The sequence below is a fragment of the Diorhabda carinulata genome, chromosome 9 (genome assembly GCF_026250575.1).
Source record: "Diorhabda carinulata isolate Delta chromosome 9, icDioCari1.1, whole genome shotgun sequence".
NCBI classification, from domain to species: Eukaryota; Metazoa; Arthropoda; class Insecta; order Coleoptera; family Chrysomelidae; genus Diorhabda; species Diorhabda carinulata.
In genome coordinates this window covers 1,456,648-1,477,862 of record NC_079468.1, presented here as the reverse complement: position 1 = coordinate 1,477,862, position 21,215 = coordinate 1,456,648, and the positions used below count along the sequence as shown (strand labels likewise).

The 21,215-nt window shown below is 29.1% G+C and overlaps 1 protein-coding gene across 3 annotated transcripts in view; it reads right to left on the bottom strand.

Annotated features, from left to right (window-relative positions):
* LOC130898198 (chitin synthase chs-2) overlaps nucleotides 1–21,215 on the bottom strand; it is a 53,503-nt gene that overhangs the window by 17,457 nt on the left and 14,831 nt on the right. For 2 of the 3 annotated variants that reach the window (XM_057807297.1, XM_057807296.1), the window contains exons 2-4: nucleotides 16,982–17,078; nucleotides 4,254–4,498; nucleotides 3,737–4,030 (exon numbers count right to left, since the gene is read on the bottom strand). In XM_057807297.1, coding sequence (XP_057663280.1) covers nucleotides 3,737–4,030; nucleotides 4,254–4,498; nucleotides 16,982–17,076 — 634 coding nt within the window. In that variant the 5' untranslated portion in view covers nucleotides 17,077–17,078. Of the gene's footprint in view, nucleotides 1–3,736; nucleotides 4,031–4,253; nucleotides 4,499–10,253; nucleotides 10,379–16,981; nucleotides 17,079–21,215 lie in introns of those variants that run through there. The other variant, XM_057807298.1, reaches the window with a different exon arrangement.

Genomic DNA, 21,215 nt, shown 5'->3' with positions numbered 1-21,215 from the left:
GATTTTAAATCAAATTATCATGAAGATATGGCGCAGTCAATAGGAGTTACAGTATTTGACATCATTTAATGACTAAATCGATATTATTTATGTCAAAAAGGGACAGAAAAATGTCAAATAATAATTTCCAAACATTTTTCCACGATTTTCCTTCGTGAATTATGTCTAAATATCGATATAATCGATTTTAAATCAACTTAACTTGAAGATATGGCGCAGTCAATAGGAATTACAGTATTTGACATCATTTACTAAATAAATCGATATTATTTATGTCAAAAAGGGACAGAAAAATGTCAAATAACACTTTCGAAACAATTTTCCACGATTTTCATTCGTGAATTGTGTCTAAATATCGATATAATCGATTTTACATCAACTTTTCATGAAGATATGGCGCAGTCAATAGGAATTACAGTATTTGACATCATTTACTAAATAAATCGATATTATTTATGTCAAAAAGGGACAGAAAAATATCAAATAATAGTTTCGAAACAATTTTTCACGATTTTCCTTCGTGAATTGTGTCTAAATATCGATATAATCGATTTTAAATCAACTTTTCATGAAGATATGGCGCAGTTAATAGGAATTCCAGAATTAGACATCATTTACTAAATAAATCGATATTATTTATGTCAAAAAGGGACAGAAAAATATCAAATAATAATTTCCAAACATTTTTCCACGATTTTCCTTCGTGAATTGTGTCTAAATATCGATATAATCGATTTTAAATTAAATTATCATGAAGATATGGCGCAGTCAATAGGAATTCCAGAATTAGACATCATTTACTGAGTAAATCGATATTATTTATGTCAAAAAGGGACAGAAAAATATCAAATAATAATTTCCAAACATTTTTCCACGATTTTCCTTCGTGAATTGTGTCTAAATATCGATATAATCGATTTTAAATCAACTTTTCATGAAGATATGGCGCAGTCAATAGGAATTACAGAATTAGACATCATTTACTGAGTAAATCGATATTATTTATGTCAAAAAGGGACAGAAAAATATCAAATAATAATTTCCAAACATTTTTCCACGATTTTCCTTCGTGAATTGTGTCTAAATATCGATATAATCGATTTTAAATTAAATTATCATGAAGATATGGCGCAGTCAATAGGAATTACAGAATTAGACATCATTTACTGAGTAAATCGATATTATTTATGTCAAAAAGGGACAGAAAAATATCAAATAATAATTTCCAAACATTTTTCCACGATTTTCCTTCGTGAATTGTGTCTAAATATCGATATAATCGATTTTAAATCAACTTTTCATGAAGATATGGCGCAGTCAATAGGAATTACAGAATTAGACATCATTTACTGAGTAAATCGATATTATTTATGTCAAAAAGGGACAGAAAAATATCAAATAATAGTTTCGAAACAATTTTCCACGATTTTCATTCGTGAATTGTGTCTAAATATCGATATAATCGATTTTACATCAACTTTTCATGAAGATATGGTGCAGTCAATAGGAGTTACAGTATTTGACATCATTTAATGACTAAATCGATATTATTTATGTCAAAAAGGGACAGAAAAATGTCAAATAATAATTTCCAAACATTTTTCCACGATTTTCCTTCGTGAATTGTGTCTAAATATCGATATAATCGATTTTAAATCAAATTATCATGAAGATATGGCGCAGTCAATAGGAGTTACAGTATTTGACATCATTTAATGACTAAATCGATATTATTTATGTCAAAAAGGGACAGAAAAATGTCAAATAATAATTTCCAAACATTTTTCCACGATTTTCCTTCGTGAATTATGTCCAAATATCGATATAATCGATTTTAAATCAACTTAACTTGAAGATATGGCGCAGTCAATAGGAATTACAGTATTTGACATCATTTACTGAGTAAATCGATATTATTTATGTCAAAAAGGGACAGAAAAATATCAAATAATAGTTTCGAAACAATTTTCCACGATTTTCATTCGTGAATTGTGTCTAAATATCGATATAATCGATTTTACATCAACTTTTCATGAAGATATGGTGCAGTCAATAGGAATTACAGTATTTGACATCATTTACTAAATAAATCGATATTATTTATGTCAAAAAGGGACAGAAAAATGTCAAATAATAATTTCCAAACATTTTTCCACGATTTTCCTTCGTGAATTATGTCTAAATATCGATATAATCGATTTTAAATCAACTTAACTTGAAGATATGGCGCAGTCAATAGGAATTACAGTATTTGACATCATTTACTGAGTAAATCGATATTATTTATGTCAAAAAGGGACAGAAAAATATCAAATAATAGTTTCAAAACAATTTTTCACGATTTTCCTTCGTGAATTTTGTCTAAATATCGATATAATCGATTTTAAATCAAATTATCATGAAGATATGGCGCAGTCAATAGGAGTTACAGTATTTGACATCATTTAATGACTAAATCGATATTATTTATGTCAAAAAGGGACAGAAAAATGTCAAATAATAATTTCCAAACATTTTTCCACGATTTTCCTTCGTGAATTGTGTCTAAATATCGATATAATCGATTTTAAATCAAATTATCATGAAGATATGGCGCAGTCAATAGGAGTTACAGTATTTGACATCATTTAATGACTAAATCGATATTATTTATGTCAAAAAGGGACAGAAAAATGTCAAATAATAATTTCCAAACATTTTTCCACGATTTTCCTTCGTGAATTATGTCCAAATATCGATATAATCGATTTTAAATCAACTTAACTTGAAGATATGGCGCAGTCAATAGGAATTACAGTATTTGACATCATTTACTGAGTAAATCGATATTATTTATGTCAAAAAGGGACAGAAAAATATCAAATAATAATTTCCAAACATTTTTCCACGATTTTCCTTCGTGAATTATGTCTAAATATCGATATAATCGATTTTAAATCAAATTATCATGAAGATATGGCGCAGTCAATAGGAGTTACAGTATTTGACATCATTTAATGACTAAATCGATATTATTTATGTCAAAAAGGGACAGAAAAATGTCAAATAATAATTTCCAAACATTTTTCCACGATTTTCCTTCGTGAATTATGTCTAAATATCGATATAATCGATTTTAAATCAACTTAACTTGAAGATATGGCGCAGTCAATAGGAATTACAGTATTTGACATCATTTACTGAGTAAATCGATATTATTTATGTCAAAAAGGGACAGAAAAATATCAAATAATAATTTCCAAACATTTTTTCACGATTTTCCTTCGTGAATTATGTCTAAATATCGATATAATCGATTTTAAATCAAATTATCATGAAGATATGGCGCAGTCAATAGGAGTTACAGTATTTGACATCATTTAATGACTAAATCGATATTATTTATGTCAAAAAGGGACAGAAAAATGTCAAATAATAATTTCCAAACATTTTTCCACGATTTTCCTTCGTGAATTATGTCTAAATATCGATATAATCGATTTTAAATCAACTTTTCATGAAGATATGGCGCAGTCAATAGGAATTACAGAATTAGACATCATTTACTGAGTAAATCGATATTATTTATGTTAAAAAGGGACAGAAAAATATCAAATAATAATTTCCAAACATTTTTCCACGATTTTCCATGTTTTTCCTAAATGAATTGTGTCAAAGTGTTGATATATTCAGTTTTTATATCAAAGTATTATGAAGATACGGCGCAGTCAATAGGATACACGTTACTTGGACTTACCTAGAACGGCAGGTACGAAGCAAAGGCAGTTAGTTAACATGGCTCCTTTAACTACGTCTATTTCCGGTAAAATATGAAAAACTAAGATAGCTACGCCGATCGTGTGGGCCGTTTCCATAATGAAAATGATTAAAAAGTGCGAAAACTGCGGTTTTTTCGACGATTTGAAGTAGCACATTCTCGTAGAACGAAACAGGGCTCCTAATTGGGGGATGCAGTATGCGAAAAACAGACACCACATCCATACCACTCGTTCTGGTGTCGGTAATTTAACTATGAATTGTTTTTCTCTCCCTAAAACGAAATGATGATGCTAGTTTTTATAAAATTCAAGCAAAATTTCATGCAAATTCGTTCATATAATAACAAATAACAAACAGACCTAAATTCTCACTTTTTCCAACAGTCTTAATGAGAATTCGAAATAAAGTGTGAATTGATTCAAGATTGCATTGATGGATCAAAAATTTCAAAATTTTAATTCAACTCTAAGTATTAAAAAAAAAATTAAACTCACCTAAATCCTTATTACAATATTCTAAAACTTTATCTACTCTAAGTTGCGACGCCATGAACAAAAGCGTTCCTTTCGCTATAACACCAGAAGCTAAAACTATGATGAAAGTCACTAGATAAGCTACAGCTTTGAGTATTATCACTGAGATTTCTAAACATTTCTGATTGGCCATAGAACCAGAAATTTCCTTTCTGGGAGGATCCCTGAATACGTCCCATCCTTTCGTTTCTTGTACAGTCCTTGTGCTGAAAAAAAAAACGTGATTACATCAACCCTAACTAAATTTGACAACGTCTTATAGTGAGAAGATTCCTCAAACCCCAGAACGTCTTGAAATGTATATTTACACATTATATAATTGATTTTCTGGTACAGCAACATCATCTTTATTTAAAGTCTATTTAAGAGACATTTTCGTTCCATAGAGAGTGCACTTCTTACCCCTACGTATTATAGAACAGACACAAATACACTTCAATAAAACAAGAATCACTATATTCCTCATAAACACAGATAAATTATTATATGGACACACATTAGATGTAATCAGATGTAGACAACTCGTTTTAGTGAAAAAATCGCGTCTGAAGATACCACAGTCAACTCCGAAATATGGATTAGATAATGTTTAATGCATCTTCTGACAGTCTTTATATAATATTTTGTTACCATACATCTGCATTAGTTGTCATGCGCTAATAAGATTTCAGACTTATTTTTGGCGGGATTCTTTCATGTCAACAAGCACTAGTCTCTCGAATAAAATTTTGGAATTGTTTAAATATTATAATATATATATATAACTCTAATTTGACATGCAAAAATTATTATAAAAAATTTTTTATATCATCATCACACATAAAACCAAGTTTTTAAATTTTCGGTTAATAATTCCCGCTCAAATGTTCCTTGCCAATATGGCGGTGCACTGACGTCAGTACAAGATGAGCGTGTGAGCAATTAACGATATTGTTTAGTGTTTATTTGTTTTTCTATTATAAAATGTGTATTAAAACTAATAAATGGTGTATAGTGTCTCAGTGTGTGAAATTACATTTATTCACGTGCCTAAAGGAAATCGACTACAACTTCAATTTAAATCACTTTGATGTAAGTATAAATCATTATCAAACTTCATAATAAGTATTTTGTAACCACAAGGGGATAAAACACTGGTACGATGATAGCCAAAACAAAGAGAATTAAGTGAGAAAATTTTTGAATTCGAATTTTTATTTATTTTAAATTAAAGGCAAAGCACGTTGATATCTTAACCCAACAGTTACACAATACTGCCACACATTACGTCAAAATTTGTTTTAAAAATAATAGAAATAAGCAACAAAAGAAAAGATCAAAACATTCTAATCTATTGCTACGTTGTAAGGTTTTTTGTGACACTTTTGTGATTTTATTGAAATACTGTAGATAAAACTATTTCGTATCCCTTTTTTGTTTTGCTGCTGCCTCTGCGTTTGGAAACGCCTACCCCATAACAATCTACATAAATTCTAATAAATTTTTGTTGTTTTGAGCTTGTCGGTTGTAGTAAGTGTTGTAGCAATCAATTTCTTTCGTTTTATTGCGTGTGCGGAGATTTTTTAGCAAATAGTAGACAGTCGGTTAAAAAATTAACTGTATACATATCTATATATTATAGCTCCAAGGCTATAAAACGAGATATATAAATAGAACGTTTCTTCCTTTTTTATAAACTGATTTTTGTTTGTAAAAACCTGTTGAATTTTAATACACAGACATTTTTTAATATGTCCACTAAGCCTTTATCAATTTATACAGTTTGTCCCGTGAATAGTTTGAAAATTAAATAAATACGAGGGCGGGTACTTATTCCTGTGAATTTTTTATTGAGACATAGGTTTTTATCGGAAAACCCACAAGAAATTCCCATTTCACGAACTTTTTGTACTTTCTACGCACTTTTGAGGCTTTTATGAAATTAGTTATCGCTGATCCACGAACACAGAACTTTAGACCCCGAACGTGCTTTATTTACACCGCACACTGCGCCTGATTCTGATGACAGTTCGGGATCTCAACCGCGAACAGAGCTACCATAAAATCAGTATTATCTAACCGATTTCGGTTACTTCTAACTCGATATTAATTATTATAGGTACACCAATAAACGCTCCATAAATTTTTTATTTCATTTCATTGTTTTTTTCCTCATTATATAATATTAAATCGTTGCAAGCTAGTGAATAATGTTAAGTGGAAAAAAAATTTGTAAGGATAGTTTAATAATTGCATAAGGTCGATTTTGGCATAATTTTAAGTTAAAAATACAAAAGACTAATTTGTTAACTAAGAAACGAGTAAAACGTAGAATTATTATTTCTAACCTTCAAAATATATGTAAATAAACTTGTAAACGCAATTTTTCTAAATAAATCTACAGTTTTTTTACAAATATCTATCAATCTATGTCAGAAATAACACATTTTGACTTTGTAATATGAAAAATCATGTTTTTATCCCTCTACCCACGAGATAAATATTTTCTGTTCTGTACCTTTACGTGATACATAAATGGCTATTTTCGACATTTTATTAAATAAATCAACGTTATACGAGGATTATCCGATAAGTTTCCTAATACAATATTATCCACAATAATAAAATACAGATTAGAACAATTTTGACGTTGCATTTGAAGTCACTTATCGGACACGTGACTGTCACGTCACGGCTACGTTTGAATATCATAGATATATGACAGATGTAATATATAAGTCAACCACGAGTACGAAAGAGATAGAGAGTCGGACTATAATACAATCAAGTGTTTTTCGTCTCTTTCTCTCTCATTAGGCTATGGATTGTCTCTATCTTTAGTATCTCTATGATGAATAGTGTATACATTTAGATACTGTCTAATGTTTTCATTAAAATAGACATCCTGTAATCTTGATTTCGCGTGAAAATATTCCGTTCACTAGTTTGACATGAAAAAAATCTAAATAAACTGGATCTTGTGACGACCTTGCTTTGTCTTTTTTACGGATAACCGCGGACGGAATTTAGTTTTTATTTTTGTGGGATAAGCGAAATCGACTTGAAAAATGAGTTTAATTATACTTATATCTAATTTTATCTTAATATAGAGAAAGTTATGACTGTAGAAAATGATTATTATAATAATTATAGTGTTTTTCATCGAATTTGGGTCTAATTGTTACCATTTTCTATTTTCTTATAATTCTAATATTTCAAATCAGAGAATTAACTAGAAATTTTAATCATTTTTTAACGACTGATACAATCATTTCATAAATTCCTATTATTAACCTTGTCAGGTTCGCCATGAAACGATCTGTGGATTCAAATTAATGCACTAATATCAATAATCGAGGAAAATACATTAATTTAATAAATTTGTACAAATATCCTTGCCAGGAACACCAACATAGCATGTAAGGGAAACTTTTGACTCGATTTTTACCGATTTTAAATGATCTGATGATTCGAAGTTAATGCACAATCATCAATATTCGATGTGAATAGAATAATTTCTTAAATTCGTACCAATGTCCGCGCCAGGCATACAGGATAGCATGTAACTGAATCTTAGACTCGGTTTTACCGATTTTAAACGATCCAATTGTTCAGAATAATGCATAATATTGAAAAAAAATGAATAAAAATACAATAATTTCATAAATTTGTACAAATATCCTTGCCAGGAACACCAAGATAGATTAAGGGAAACTTTGGACTCGATTTTTACCGATTTTAAACGATCTGATGATTCGAAGTTAATGCACAATCATCAATATTCGATGTGAATAGGATAAATTGATAAATTCGTACCAATGTCCGCGCCAGGGATACAGGATAGCATGTAACTGAATCTTGGACTCGGTTTTACCGATTTTAAACGATCTAATTGTTCAGAATAATGCATAATATTGAAAAAAATAAATGAAAATACAATAATTTCATAAATTTGTACAAATATCCTTGCCAGGAACACCAAGATAGATTAAGGGAAACTTTGGACTGGATTTTTACCGATTTTAAACGATCTGATGATTCGAAGTTAATGCACAATCATCAATATTCGATGTGAATAGGATAAATTGATAAATTCGTACCAATGTCCGCGCCAGGGATACAGGATAGCATGTAACTGAATCTTGGACTCGGTTTTACCGATTTTAAACGATCTAATTGTTCAGAATAATGCATAATATTGAAAAAAATAAATGAAAATACAATAATTTCATAAATTTGTACAAATATCCTTGCCAGGAACACCAAGATAGATTAAGGGAAACTTTGGACTGGATTTTTACCGATTTTAAACGATCTGATGATTCGAAGTTAATGCACAATCATCAATATTCGATGTGAATAGGATAAATTGATAAATTCGTACCAATGTCCGCGCCAGGGATACAGGATAGCATGTAACTGAATCTTGGACTCGGTTTTACCGATTTTAAACGATCTAATTGTTCAGAATAATGCATAATATTGAAAAAAATAAATGAAAATACAATAATTTCATAAATTTGTACAAATATCCTTGCCAGGAACACCAAGATAGATTAAGGGAAACTTTGGACTGGATTTTTACCGATTTTAAACGATCTGATGATTCGAAGTTAATGCACAATCATCAATATTCGATGTGAATAGGATAAATTGATAAATTCGTACCAATGTCCGCGCCAGGGATACAGGATAGCATGTAACTGAATCTTGGACTCGGTTTTACCGATTTTAAACGATCTAATTGTTCAGAATAATGCATAATATTGAAAAAAATAAATGAAAATACAATAATTTCATAAATTTGTACAAATATCCTTGCCAGGAACACCAAGATAGATTAAGGGAAACTTTGGACTCGATTTTTACCGATTTTAAATGATCTGATGATTCGAAGTTAATGCACAATCATCAATATTCGATGTGAATAGAATAATTTCATAAATTCGTACCAATGTCCGCGCCAGGGATACAGGATAGCATGTAACTGAATCTTGGACTCGGTTTTACCGATTTTAAACGATCCAATTGTTCAGAATAATGCATAATATTGAAAAAAATAAATGAAAATACAATAATTTCATAAATTTGTACAAATATCCTTGCCAGGAACACCAAGATAGATGTAAGGGAAACTTTGGACTCGATTTTTACCGATTTTAAACGATCTGATGATTCGAAATTATGCAAAATCATCAATAATCGACGAAAATATTATAATTTCATAAATTCGTACCGTTCTTCAACAGTTTGGATCCAATTATGCAGCCTGAGAATCTGGGTGTGATGCACTACCTTCTAATAACTGTTTATTTTATTTTTTAACCTACAATTCATTCTTTAAATTCGTCAAAAATTGTCTTCAATATTATATAGAGAAACGTCCCATTTACATTATACAATTTAGTTTGATAATAACATTTGCATTAAAATGAAGACGAGTTCCAATTATGTATCTTCAGTATGAATCATCGAAAACACGTCAAAAAAAAATAAAAAACTACACCATCAACAGTTATCTCCGAGAATTTTACATAATTAGACATTATATACGTCAGAGTCATGCTGTCGAAAAGTTTTTTATCGACACCCATACTCATCATTTTAAAAAGGAGAAACATACCTGGCTATATTTGGCAGTCAGCGGTATAAATAACTGATTACAGCGTAACTGGCAGAACTGGCAATTTCGAATAAAAAAAAAAATCTCAACCGGTTACGAGAGATGTGAATAAACGTCCTTCTCGATGGGGAGGCCGATAAACGGGGAGACACGGGTTATTTCACATATTTTTCAATATTACAATTTTATCAAGTACGAATTTTTCCTATTCTAATTAACTTTTCTCAATAACAACTTCAGATACAGATAATGATTTAATAAAATTCAATTTTTTGATAAACCTTGTATACGATTGATCGTATTTCAAATTCTAAAATAACTTTATTCCAAAAAAATAATACATTATATTTACAAAATACCTTTAGAAAAAAAAATGTTACGCCCATGGCTTAAAACACAGACATCCGTGTTAGTTATCAATCATTCCGACGATCTGTCAAAACATTTTGTAGTGTAGCCAACATTATTATCCCGTATAAAAGTGTAATTAATAGTACGTTCTGTGATTAAATCCGTTATGTTTTCATTTGATATACTTTATAAGTAAAATCATCGCTTAAATTAATAATATATACACAAAACCATTAGTTTCATAAAGCACGTATCATTTTGCAACATTGCCGTCACTAATCACTCGAATTATGCACTAAGTTAAACGAACGCAACTCGAAACTAATCTGAATTAAATACTCAAACATACTATCCACTTTTGACATGTGTATTCGATTGCTAACAAGACATGATTGATGAATGATGAGTTCACAATCGATTGATTATCAATCATCATAGAATACGAATTCGAATATCAAATTGAAATTAAAAAAAGAAACGTTTATCAATATTGCCCCGTTGTCCCCCACGTGTTGTTTAGGGTGTTGCTCCAACAAACAAGGGCCACTCTTCTCGAGCCCAAGGTTAGATTATTTCCACTCCTTAGCCGGAGGTCATTGTTCAGCACGCGGATTTCGACCGACAAAGGATTTATATGCATGCATGGGCGGTTATAAGTTGAACCTGGAGTAGCGTTTCTAATAAAAATTAACGTGGTAATCTTTTGACATTTAATAACGGACAATAAAATATTACCTTTTAACGAGCGCTTGTTGGGGTACATTTTTCTTTGTTACATGACATTTACTAGATTGAATATAGTAACGCCCTCGTATATACATAATTTATTCTATTGTACTATTTTTAAGGCGTTAATTAATTAACAAAAAGATGTTTTGTATTTAAAATTCAGTAGGTAATATCTACACGTAATAATTGATTCTAGTTTGTCAATGTAAATACAGACTTCGAAATATCACAATTAGAATTTGTCTATGAAAGTGTTATGGATACCCAAACATGACGATGATTCTCGAAGTAAAGCGAACGTGGCCGAAATATTCGAGTCAAAAATATTTAATTTAAAAAGATTATGTCTAGTTATAAACCGATGTTGCCAATAGCAAGAATACAGTTGATAAGTTAAGGTTATTTCGTAAGATATTTAACCAAAACTAATACCTAATTTCAAGCAATTCGTTTTTATTATGGTTTACTAATTTTTAAATAGTTAGTCAATTTATATTTTGCGAAATCTATTAAACAATATCGTTAAATATAATGAAATATAATAATACTGTTTTCTCATACAAATAGGCAACGCTGTAAAGTGAAGCTGAACAAGAGATGTCATATGTTATGAATTTGAATATGTATAAATAAAAAATTTTGAGGTTATGTTGTTGCAAACATTACATTTCTTTGTCTTTATCTTACTTTCCGAGGCCTAGCATGACAAAGTATACAGTCAATTTCAATAATAACGAAAGTGAAGGCGTTGGTCGTTTTTTTTTATTTCTTAACCTTCTATAAAAACTCGATCTATTATTAAACGGCGTCGAATGCACTCCCAATTGTCGGGAGATTTTCAGTTTCGAAACGGTAATATAAAAGTGAAATGCCAAGGATAACTAGATCTCTAGCGTTGTCGGTACACGGATATCGAGTACGGAATCGCTGAGACTCAGTTAGAAATACCGAATGAGATTATAAATATTTTACCACAAACACTTCGAATTATTCATTTATATCGCTTTAAATAATTTTTTTCATTTTACAATCCAAATCTCAGTGAATTTAAGCTGAATTTAAATTTCAGTTAAAAAAAGTGAATTAAAAAATATCGATTATGATAAAATCAAATAATCGATATGTCGTATTACCTGTTCGAATGATTAATGTATTTATTTGTCTTAGCATATTATCAACCAGCGTTGCCAACTCTACGGCTTTTTACTCCCTTTTTTTAAATAAATTGTATAACAAAATACTTCATTATTTCATTCAGAAAAAAGTATGTAGATTTATTTTTTATGTGCAGTTCTTACTAATTTAGGTAATTTTCTGATCGAGTTTACGTTTTTTTAAAAATTGGCTTTGGTTTGTGGTGTTGAACAGTTCCAAAGTTAGAGGCGGGTTTGTAATTCTGGAACGGTTCTTACGGAATTTGATCTTCAAAGAGAAAAACCATTTCAGCGTAAAAACTATTTAAAAACAACAAAAATATATTATAAATGAATTTTAATTTGCTTTGAAAAAAGGTCCTATAACGTAACTGCGAACAAAATTAAATTCTATGTTAGAAACTCAATTATTGAAGCTTGGCAACAATGCTAGCAGCACGCGGCTGGGGATAAATAACCTCGCTTAAAATTTGTGAAAGAGCCATACATTTTAGAAAATACATTTAAATCAATGTTTAATTATCCCATTAGTATTTAATTGTAGCTAGTTTAAGGATGCACTTTTATTTATTATGATAAAAATAGTGGAATGTATATTTCTCGTTTTATTTATTAAAAAAAAAAATGCGTGCTGGTACAAAGAGAGCAGATAGAAGAACGAGACTGACAGAAAAATACTACAGTGTTGTCAGATATAAAATTTTTAATGAGAATATCACAAATTAACGAGAACTATTGTTTCTCGTATAAATTGCTTTTGTTTTACATTTTCTGCTCTATGCAATATGTCAAAAACTACGACATTTTCAATTCGTCGTATACGGGGGTTAATCAGAAAAAGACGTCAGTAGGTTTCATCCTATATATTCCCAACAACTTATGTATATGCATAATTCGATACTAGCAAGTCTTTTGATAGAATCTGTGTTATGGTGTTACATAAAGTAGGTAATTGGCAAAAACGTTTCTATTGAGTTGAGAATTTATACAGAAGTCACGATTCTGTTGTAAATAATATTAATTATGTATTGTTATCATGGTCGAGTGAGGGTCTTTTTTTATATACCGAATACTTACGACCGTAGCAAATATTTCAATAATAAATGGGTATAAAGGAAGTGGAGATTGGTAATGAAGCGTAATGTCAAGTATTTCTTCTATATAAGATCATTTTAATAATAAAAAAAATCGACTTTGAAATCATTTCTCTATTTGAAATTTGTTTCTATTCAGAATCAACTTTAATGTCTTATTATTCGATTTCTATGCTTATTGCAGAGGTAATTCATTTTTTTTATCATAATTTCAACATTTCTTTTCAATTTCAAACTTAATATGGTTTTCCAAACCCATAGTTGTAGACACCACAATTTTTTTAGTAATACGTGCCACAAAAAAATCACTACCAACTTTCACCCTGTATAATTTCCTTTATAATCGATTGGGAAGAATCAAATATAGTGAATCTTTTGAAGAAATTCTTCCTCTATTTAATGGTATATGATATAAATTCATATCTTTTATAGTCTTGGAAATATGGACAGTTTTATGGGAGTATGTTAAAAATTTTCAACATAAATATTGAAGATGGTTTAGTAGAATTATCTAGTAAAAATTGTGTTAGTTCCCGATTCAACCGGATAATTTTTTAAAAGAAATTCAACAGATTTTCATAGATTTCCACTTCTTTTCACGGTATTTTATGAAAATAAAATTAATTTTCAAAAGTTTAACTTTGACGTCTTATTATTCGATTTCTATGCTTATTACAGAATTAATTCATTTTTTTTATCATAATTTCAACATTTCTTTTCAATTTCAAACTTAGTGTGGTATTCCAAACCCATAGTTGTAGACACCACAATTTTTTTAGTAATACGTGACCCAAAAAAATCACTACCAACTTTCACCCTGTATAATTTCCATTATAATAGATTGGAAAGAATCTAATATAGTGAATGTTTTGGAGAAATTCTTCCTCTATTTAATGGTATTTCATATAAAACTATATCTTTTATAGTCTTGGAAATATGGACAGTTTTATGGGAGTATGTCAAAAATTTTCAACATAAATATTGAAGATGGTTTAGTAGAATTATCTAGTAAAAATTGTGTTAGTTCCTGATTCAACCGGATAATTTTTTAAAAGAAATTCAACAGATTTTCTTATATTTCCACTGCTTTCTACGGTATTTTATGAAAATAAAATTAATTTTATTTTAAAGTGTTACACATTGAAACTTTCAAAAGTTTAACTTTGACGTCTTATAACTCGATTTATATCCTTATTGCAGAATTAATTCATTTTTTTTATCATAATTTCAACATTTCTTTTCAATTTCAAACTTAATATGGTTTTCCAAACCCATAGTTGTAGACACCACAATTTTTTTAGTAATACGTGCCACAAAAAAATCACTACCAACTTTCACCCTGTATAATTTCCTTTATAATCGATTGGGAAGAATCAAATATAGTGAATCTTTTGAAGAAATTCTTCCTCTATTTAATGGTATATGATATAAATTCATATCTTTTATAGTCTTGGAAATATGGACATTTTTATGGGAGCATGTCAAAAATTGAGAGATATTGAATAGTTATTGAAAATATGGGTTTATAGTAAATTCTATGATAAAAATCGATAATTTCTTAATTTTCCTGTATCAATACTTTTTTATGACTCGATTAGATTCAACAAACACTACCGGCAAACAACGATTTGTTGTTTTTCAAGAAAAAAGAACAATTGAAATGCGTGGGAAAGGACAAAAATCGATTCATGAATTTTAAACATGACATTACAGTCGCAATCCTAATTAAATTTCTTCAACGTGAGATTGATTGCATTGTATATAACTCAAAGTCGACAACATCGTATCAGATTGAAAAAAAATTATAATTGCCGGGTGTATGCGTATACGCCTTGTTTCTATCAAGGTCTACTTTTTATTTTGCAAAGGTAGTTGTCTGATTATTATCTTTTTGTAACTTAAGAACGAATTCAAATTGTTTCCATATGTGTCTTTTATTAAATATTATATATTTGATACACCACTCAATTTTTAAGGCTTGGCAACCATGTCAGTAGCACGCAGTGGACAAATGGTTGTGGAATAAATAACCTAATTCAAAAGTTGTGAAAAATCCACACCTTCAATAAAATATTTAAATATTAGCTTAATTATTCGATTATTGTTTGATTTTTAATAAAAATATCTTATCAAGAAAATGCGTGCTGTCACTTGGAGTATTTAATGAAAGAACGCTACTGACATAAGGATATAACAGTGTTGCCAGACATTTAATTTTTTTTATACCAAAACATCCAACAAATTTCCGTAAATTTTGTCCTTTTACAACCTTTCCCATTCATAATTAGATAAAAAAATTAATGTATACGTTTCTTTAAATTGTGTAACATTCTTGAATCATGAAGTAAAAGTTTTAATGTATCATTTTGTATAGATAATCTTTCGTCAGTTGTGCAACTTTGTCTATGTATTATTTAACATTGATCCGATAGTTTGACTCATGATTGAAACGGTTACCATAGAATCGATGCTGTCATCGATTCTTTGTAAGAAACTTCGCAATACACATATTTTGTAATCGAAATTTAGTAATTAGATCAAGAAATAAAATTCTAAATGCCTTTAAGAAACAATATAAAAATTATTTAATTATAGAAGTATTAATAAGTACTGCAAAATTTAATAAACAAAAACTGTCCCGATTCATGTTGTTAGAATGAGTTACAGCGTTGCCAAGATTTATCAAATAAATTTGAATAGTTATTGAACTCGCCGATAGACTCAGAAATTCATTTATTTTCTCTAAATATCGGTATATTATAAAATTGTGATGAAACCGAAAAGTTATGTATAACATATAGAACCAGAATCACGTGAAATGCAAGTAGAACATTTTATTTAAACTAATATAATCCTCGTAGACTTAGATTAAAACTAAAAACGCAAATTAATTATTTGTACACTACTGATAGAGAGAGGAAGACCATCTCTTTATCTCCCTCTACTCTAATTTAATTGGATATCTATGACGCGAAGTATCGAAGTGGGTGTGGCGACAAAAAAGGAGGATAACATGTTTTGATTTTATTAGCGAGTAGAAAGAGATAGAAAGTAATATACCGATGCTTTATTTAATGTCTACTCTATGATATTAAAACTTGCATGCTTAACTGATATTTTGAAAATAACCAAAATATGTATTTCTTTTATCAGTTTTTGAAGAAAATTGATGTAGGTCTTCTATTATGGGATAATTATCGAATGTATAAACTACAAACTCGTATTGTAGTGAAATTTTGTTGGTTTATTATTTTAAATAAACAAAATCAAGTAGCATAACGTCTGTATGTATGTTATTCAAATAGCTACTTAATAGAAAGTTGTTTTTGCTAAAGGAATTTGCTGTCGATTAACAATTAAAAGTAATATACACGTTTTAATTTATCTGTCACTTACCTTGAAAAAGAATTTTTATTATTCATATAGATTTATTATTAGATAACTGAAATACGTTTATATTAATTAATTCACCACAATTAGGTGTTACTTTAACTAGTCTTGTATATAATCAAAAATCATTTCCGTCTATCAAAACTATTTTCTAAATCCCGTTAACCATAGATAAAATCAAAACGATTTTATCTTTGTCTTTATCAAGTCAACTTGAACTATAATTATAAAAAAGAAGAAGAGATCTTATTTCTTCGTAATTTCCGGTTGGCGCCAATCATTTCATTACTTTCAATTTGAGAATAAACATTTTAAAGGAAAAAATTTATACGAAAATAATAGATTTTAGAAAAAAATGTGCTAATTTACCTCCCGCTGTAGATATTTTCAGTCAAGGGGGCACTTTCGTCGTCTGATAAATTATCATCGCTGTAAGTGTCATTTCTGAGGCCATTCGAAGTCATATCTGTAACAAAATAATCATTTTTCAACTTATCCACAAAAAATTTTTTTATGGCAATCATATTAAAATAAATGCATTATTAATTAGTTTAAAAAAAATGTAAACAATACCCAGATGTTAAAAAACGATTATAAATAAAAATCATAGCTTCCTCTTACAACACTTCCCACTATTTCGTATAAAATTGGCCTCAGATGAAAATCTTGAAGGTCGCATCACTTATAGATTGTGTCTAACACGACATATATGTTTTAAAAACAAAGAAAGGATGATCATAATCTAATTTGGAAACTTTTTTGTAGTTATTGAAGACATTGACTACCATTGAGGTTAAATACCGATTGTATTTTTTTAATTGAACGCTTCAGTATAATATAAAACAGCCTCGTAATTTAAATTAAAATATTTTTTATTAAAAACCCAGCAAATTATAAATTCAATACATTTTAGAAATATACTAAAATGCATACGCATATCTATGATGATTGAATAATAAGATGGTTGTCAATGAACATAATCTAAATAGTGTAAGTGATATCTACACTCGTGAACCAGGGTAAATTATCCTACGCGTTGGCAGCTGTGTGCCGTCGGTGTTGTAAGATTTATTGTTGTCAGAATCGAGTATTCGTATCAAAATTTTTTTGTATTCAGTTTTTGTTTAGTTATAATCATTCATATTTAAAACAGCAAAATAAACAAATCTATAAAAAGTATTGAAAGAAACGCCGAGATTTGTGTACATAATATCCTATCCGAATGATTGAAAGTATAATTTTAAAGTGACAACACAGGAAAAAATCACATTTTGGCAACTATGTAAAACATCTGTAATATAGACGAGATTTTAACAGTGTTATTAATGTATTTATTACATATATACAAAAATTTCTTATATTTTCAATAATCTTTGTATTCGCAGACAGGTATAACTTCCCACAATGTAAGCAACAACTTACCATTTTAAGAAACGCACTTTTTTCAGTGCTTGATTCGTATCTTTTGCATTTCAATAGTTTATTCTACTTTTTGCTAAAACGACATTCAGTAGCGTCCGTAGTTCACACGAAATCATCACAAATTTCAATTTATTTCTATTTTATATTCAAAAAAAGTATTGCAAGTAATACAAAATGGAAAAATTCCCGCAAATTCAGTCTTAACCTATAAGAAGCAGCCGTGTTTGTTACCAATCACGTGATTCAATATGGCAAACAGTTTCAAGGTCTGAATCAAAATTATAAACGTTTTTGTGATTATTTTTAATTAATTCTTCTAGTTAATTCGATTTTATATAATAATTTTCACTTTCGAAAGTCAATAGTTTAATATATTAAATCGGTATATGAGTGAATTATTTATAAACAATATCCTACTGGAATTTACAGCGTTGCCAACTTTATGATATAGTTTTATTTGTCATAATAAATTGAGTGATGAATTTCGCATTTTTTTATCACATTGTACCAGTAGCATCAAGAGGAATTCTTTAGAGGCTATTATGTTGGCAAAAAGTACCGTAATATTTTTACAACATCGGGTAATTCTGAGAAAACCTCTCGTAAAACGAATTGTTGACTAACGGTTTTTAGCAAATATTATAACTGGAAATTTATTCAACATTTCCATTTGTGAACAATTGAAACCAGTTTAGAAATATGAATAAACTTGTTGTTCCGCTAATTTCCCATAATTTATTATACCGATTGTCTTATTCGAAGTCTATGATTATTAAAAAAATGAGGTTAATTAGTTAAATTTCACTTTTACGTTGCGTTTATATATAAAATTATCACTTATAACTAGGTGAAAACCATAAAGTAGTTTACTTAACCATATTATACTTGAAATAATCGAGTTTAGTGTAAAAAATTATGTTCATTGAACATTTATTAAAAATCAAACGTCAAAACAGGTATTTTCAGATCACACCTTGTATATACACTCTCGTTATAGAAACTCTAGTGCACCCTGTATAATCCTAATCCTTTTCAATTTATTAGTATTTAAACGCGACGTAGCCGTTTGTATTTTCAATTTTTCATATTGTAAACTTACTTTTGGTTCAGTCTACTTACAAACGAATTCAGGCCAAAGCAATTTTGATTTCCATTGGACCGTTGTGAGAATTATTCGTTGAGAAATGTTAATTGAATTCGTTATTAATTCATTTAATTGCAACCATTATCGATATTAATTCTTACGTATCTGTTTAAAAGCTTTCATTTTGTAAATTGTTTTTATATAAGAAATAACGAAAAACCGTATTAAGACCTTAAACAGCAACGGTCATAATTTAACAACGGATTTTACTGACAATGTTGCCAGTTTTTTTTTATATCACGTTAACTATCAGAGGTTTGTGATACGTGTTTGTTTATAACAATATAATGAATGAAGGTGTTGTGCGAGTTTTGTAACTGAAGCTAATGACTATTCTAACATTTTCTCTATAATTATATATTGATTAACTGATATTATGTCTGTACCTTATCATAGTATAAAGGGTGAATTGAGATAAATGATCTTAAGAATTTATTGATATCGTAAAAATAAAATTGAATTAAAACCCACAATATAAACAAATCCACACTGATTGATAATCCTAAGGTAACTTAAAATTGGCAACGTTGCGTTCATTTCCAGCTGATTTCTATTTCGTGACCGTGTCTGTTTAGGATTTTCAGTATGCAGCGCTCTCTTGACGACAGACTCGCTCTCAGTGTTGCACTGACGAATAAACATGGTTATTTTTTTTAACGATTATTTAAGATAATCGGAATTTAGGGAAATATCTTAATACTTTTCAAACAATGCTTGAATCTTGGTATATTTATCTATGTGTTGCGTGTTGATACTAAATCGAGTCTTGATTGAAGTAGATAACTGTTTTTGTGCGCAGGTCCAAACACCACACCGAAAAATATAACCGGTTTCAAAACAAATATACAATTTTTGATAAAAGTAGATAAATCAACTGAATAATTTTGTTTATAGTTAATCTAAATTAGCTTGTCTCATATTGCTTATTGCTATTAATGATTAGTTTCTATGGTGACAGAAACCGACTTTAGTAATGACCGTCAATAAACAACATTATATATTTTTTAACGTTTAAAAAAATACTTTTAACCTTGTAATCCAATATGCGTGTTGTTTCATATTCCTTTCGAATTGATATAAATAATATATTCAGTTAACATGATTCAATGACAATTACGAGGGTTGTAGGTAATTTCCAGTAACGTGACTGGAAACGTCGGCCATATTGGCGTAATAGACAAACAGAAGTTTCATTGTATTTGTGTACAGATAATGGTTTTTTATCTAAATAAATATTTTAGTCTAATTTTCATCAAAATTTTATCAAAATATAACACTATTGTTAATAATAATCGTTTTAATGTAAATATTTGTCCATAAGACAATATGGCGGTTGGATGTGACGTCATACCGAAATGAATCTATTCAGAAAGTAAGCAACGTTTCTGTTCAATCCCGCTAGGAGCGCTTTGATAACGCATACTATGATGTCAATTTGCGCGGGATGATATTCTTACGAGGGGTATTCATATTCAAAAATCCCGCCAGTTTTGAGGCGTGGTTTATCATATATATATTTGGAGAGGAATCAGACATTGTATAAAACTTTTATGTCAACGTTTAGAATATTGAAATAAATAAGTTATTAACCCTAATGTGACTGGACTATTATTAAAAAACTTTTGATATACTAATTTTTTTGGTAGTGCTACTTATATTTAACATTGTCGTAGTTTTTATAACTTATTTAATGTTTTCACGTTCTCTAAATTCCGATCATTTTTATTTCTTACAAAAATCTAGTCTGCGGTTGATTTTACGAGAATTTCAGTATTGACCTTGATTTAAAAATTGATATAAATTTCTTGGATTTCATTAAGGCAAATGGAAACAGCAAAGGCACTGACCTCATTAAAAAACAAATAGGATCAATAACTAGTTTTAACTGGATAAATTTTGAATTTATTTGAGGTTAAGTACATTTTTTCCGCAAAAGTTTTTAATAAAAAATTGTATTGATTGTAGATTTTCTAAATATACAGTGTTAATAAAGTAATGTAACTCATAAAAAACTATACAGGATGTAACAACTTGTAT